This window comes from Maylandia zebra, linkage group LG20 (assembly GCF_041146795.1).
Source record: "Maylandia zebra isolate NMK-2024a linkage group LG20, Mzebra_GT3a, whole genome shotgun sequence".
In the NCBI taxonomy this organism is placed as follows: Eukaryota; Metazoa; Chordata; class Actinopteri; order Cichliformes; family Cichlidae; genus Maylandia; species Maylandia zebra.
In genome coordinates, this window is record NC_135186.1 from 30,156,583 (window position 1) to 30,160,895 (window position 4,313).

Consider the following 4,313-nt stretch of genomic DNA (forward strand, 5'->3'; position numbering starts at 1 on the left):
TTGGATTGCCTGTGGAGGTATCGGCAGGCTCCGGGGAAGCAGGCGCCAGGCTGGATAATTAGTTGTTCTTCGATGCCAGACGGGCACGTTGCCGTCACTTGGAGGGGAAATGGAAGGTGGCATCACTATCACAGTAACACCGGAACAACCTTTGGTGTAAGGGCTGGGTTCCAGCGCATCTGTCACAGTACCAGTCATCTACCCACTGGCAAGACAATAACACTTACCAGTCTAGCAATACACACAAGGATAATTATTTGATCTCAAACTACATTATGCTTGTCACATTTATCATAATTAGCAGTAGTGATTTAGAATCGATATTTAGGTCCTGCATTGGTTCTGGTGATGATTGAATGTTTCAGGCATATTTCTCTGCAGGACTTACCAGAACAGCAAAACCAAAGAAGACAAAATATGTTCAGCTTTTATTTTTGTACACTTATTTCATTTTTGATAATTGGAATGTTTACATCTGACATTCCAGAAGCTCCCCAAACTACATGGCTTTATTGCTGGAACTGCTGGTGGCTCTGGAGTGACAGTTCTGAAGCCTTCCATGAGAAATGTGGACAATGACGAGGAGTAAAGCTGTGCCTATGAGCAAGGTGCCCCCGAAGCCCAACAGAAGACCGTACAATACTGGCATAGCTACATCCAAAGGCCCCTTCTGGTACGGAGGGACGTGAACCTGCTCCACAATCAGATCCAGGTCACGCCATGTCAGATCGCTAACTAACACACACACAGACACACACACAGCACAAACAGGACAGACACACTTACCATCTCAAAGGATTATGGGAGCATTTCTGTCAAGTTTTAACTTGAATGAAGCACCCAGGAGACTGACGAAATGGACAGGTGATAATTACATTTTGGGTTTCCTAACTGTCCTGGGAAATATTACTTGTATAGCGAGAGTGTTGATACTGAGAAGTAATGAGCTGGAAGCATGCCCACGACCACCAAATCTAATCTGTCATCTCATCTAAACACTTAATAGATTCAGGGTTCAGTGAAACATTATACCATTTGTCATTCATGGAGTCTCCAGAGGAATAACCCAGAAATCTCCTTTGGACATCTGTAGTCACAGATCTGGGCTTAGCATGGACACAGATGCTAAGACTTAGTTGTCTATCATGTTTTCCTGTTTTATGATCTACCAAGCTCAAAAGTGAAAAATTCAAGCTTTGAGTTAAGTGATCATACCCGTTCTTTTTCTGACCCTCTGGTGTCCGCGCTTTTGGTGTTTTGTGTCTGAAACAAAGTTTAAAGAGTTGACATATTTGTGATAATCTTCAACATAGCGCTTCAGGCTCAGGGCTTTGTCCTGGTTGATGTTCTTCCCCACTTCTGTGAAGACAAAATAACACAAGCGATCATTATTTCTCTGCATCTCAAGGTATAAATGTGTTTACGTATCCTATAAAAGATTGTAAAATTGGATTTGATTGTTGTTTTTTTGCAATGACCATAATTACTTCTAGCAGGAGAGCTCCTGCTGTCCTTCAGAATAAAACAAAATGAATCTCTCAGGTTTCGATGTATGAGTAGAGCTCTTCAGAAATGCAATCAAGTGTAAGATAATTGCTACATTTTGCATCCAGGCTTTTCCATCAAGGCCCCCACTCCACCCCACCCCAAACTCCAGCTCATCTCTTCCTATCCTTTCCTTGTCTTTTTTTCACTCCAAAGCTGCTGATGAAAGGAGCAGATGGTTTGTTCTGTGGCTGGTGTCAGCTCCACTGAGTCCTCTGTCAGATCATTTACACCTCCCTCTACCCAACGCCACTCGGCTGTGGACTTGTGTGCACACTGGACTGCAACACATGCCAACGACTGGCATTCTGCAAAATATGCCACTTTTGAAGTTCCAATTAAAATAAATCTCAGAGTAATGAAGCAATTATACACTGTTGTTAAAATCTTGAGGAGGCCTTCTTGACCGAAATAAACCAATTTTGAAAATACACTGCCATGTACCCAAATGAGGCTTTGTTCTAATTTCCTTTTGTCAAGGGACATGCTGTGATGTCTGCTCATAGGGATTTGTTCCTATCAACAACACTGTACTGTGTATAAAAAGTCAGCCATTTTAATTTGAAAACCACTACATTAGTAGCACAACACAGTTGTTCTGTTTAAAAATAAATGATTCCATGCTACAGGAGGCAGGAGTCACCATTATTCTCACCAGTGGCGATGTCTGTTCTGCCGATGTGATGCAAGGCACGTGAAAGCCTGTCATAGTAGGTCTCCTTGCCGTACCTCAGCAGCCAGTCTGTCAGGGCCGTTTGGCACTGGGCTTCACTATCTAGTAAACACAAAACATATGGCCCTCAGAAAGACTTTTCTTTGACTGTCAGTTTGCTGCCAGAAACTCTCTAAGCTGAGCTGGCTGTGTGAGAAACAGACAGGTTTCAAGGTGCGCTTTGTCTTTATACCTTATTACAGCTCATAGCGTCTTTTCATCTCTCGCTAAAAAGTTAACTTTGCATTATTTGTTCTATAACTTATTTTTGCATTGAAATGAAGAGTGACACTTAATGTTTAATGTATAAATAAGAAGCTTGTGACTTATGTGTTGCTGTCATCCTCAGATGTAGAAGTTTAGCTAACCTAGAGCAGAAGGCGTCTCTCTCTTGGCTCGAGGCTGGAGACCTAGGAGATTTTTTTCTGGCGAGAGGCGCTGAAGGTGCTCAAATATGTTTTCCTCTGGGTGAGAGAGGGCAGACAGGAGGTCCTCACACTCCCTAGGTGTCAGCATCTCCACTAAACGTTCCAGTTGTTGGACATCAATGTCTTCCGCCACTAAACAGCCATGACACAAACTACTAAAAGCGGTGCATAAACTCAAGGAAGACCACCAGTCTAACCAACAACATGGCAACGTGACCCTACACTGAAATCAGCTGCTGTCACATTAAATGTCATGCTTAATGAAGCATGGTGCAGACACAACAGAACATTTCTGCAGCACGGCTGTGCTTTCAATTAACAAGTGCCGCTTTTATGGCGTGAAACTGTCATTTTATCCTTCTCATCTGCAGTGCATAGAAACTCAATAATTCATACTTTATAACAGAGAACAGGAAAATCACAAATTTCATACTTCCTGTGTCAGCTCCAGTATTGCTGTCTGCTAATGGATACGAACCCAGCATAAGAACATTTTCTCTCACCTGTGTCCTCTCCGACTGTTGAACTGTGTAGCAGAAAGAAGAAAGAGAAACAAAATTTCAAAATGTCCATGTCAGCTGTGTAGACCGATTTAATGCTGCTAACAATCAAGGATGTTTATTTCCAAAAAGTCTAAATGATCTAGAATTCAAATGTAAACAATGTAGCTGAGTCAGTTTTGTTTTGAATATGACTGGAATCTATTTTTTGTTAATCATTCATTAATATCTTTGGATTAGTAATATATCTATTGTATGTCAAGGGTTATAGTTAACAACTTTTTTAAAAAAATCTTTATTTAAACAGCAAAAATATCCATTGAGTTTACAAAATCTATTTTACAAAGATGTCCTGGCAACCATAACAATAGTAAAAACAACTTATCATTTTGGGAAATGGAAAATTCTAACAAGAAAAAAAGAGTATTAAAAAATACTTTAGATTTATTAGAAGATTTATTAGGCATGATTTTCAGGTGTTTTGCAGCTACAGGTCATTTATTTTGTTTCCCATTTGAGACAGACAATAAACATACCCCCCACTTCTTAAAAACCATCTTAGTTTATTTCCAAACTTCAACAGGAATAATACAAAAACAAACTTAAAACTTATTACAATGGCTACAAATGAATGACAACCTTGATCATGCAACATCCTCAAACTCAGGGCTACAACTTTTGATTGGAAGACAGTCGCACAAGTTGGCTTGTTGGAAGCAAGAGCCTGTGGACAGCCCTATCACAAGCACTGTGCTGAAAAAAGATACAATGACTAAATGACTATCACCCAGTGGCTCTGACCTCACTTGTTATGAAGTGATTTGAGGAGTTGGTCCTAGCACTGAACAGAAAAGGTGTCCCTCCTCTCTACATTAATACTTCTTTTCTTACTGGTAAAAAGGTCAACAGAGGATGACATTTCACTGGCCCTTCACATCGTCCTGTTACAGCTGTATCTATGGATGTTGTCACTTATTATAGCTCCAACTTGAACACCTCCTATCAAGCTGGCTATGAAGCCTACACCCTCCCCCAACCCCAAATGTGTTTTTGGTAATCACACATTTTTTGTTAACTTAATAATCCTATCTTATAAGTAAATGTCCTGCATTTATCACAACCCAAATT

General features: G+C 40.5%; 1 protein-coding gene across 2 annotated transcripts; it reads right to left on the reverse strand.

The window, feature by feature from the left end:
- Window positions 1-416: 416 nt before the first annotated feature.
- tmdd1 (transmembrane and death domain 1) lies at window positions 417-3,302 on the reverse strand. 2 transcript variants are annotated; one of them, XM_004560402.4, is made up of 5 exons: window positions 3,189-3,302; window positions 2,626-2,817; window positions 2,201-2,320; window positions 1,216-1,359; window positions 417-735 (listed from the first exon to the last, which is right to left on the reverse strand). In XM_004560402.4, exons 1-5 carry the CDS (start codon window positions 3,256-3,258, stop codon window positions 500-502), a joined length of 762 nt encoding a protein of 253 aa, XP_004560459.3. In that variant the 5' UTR covers window positions 3,259-3,302; the 3' UTR covers window positions 417-499. The 2 variants fall into 2 exon arrangements, with proteins under 2 accessions (XP_004560459.3, XP_012777052.3); XM_012921598.4 differs by lacking the exon at window positions 2,626-2,817 and having other exon boundaries at window positions 3,189-3,299.
- Between the last annotated feature and the right edge of the window lie 1,011 nt (window positions 3,303-4,313).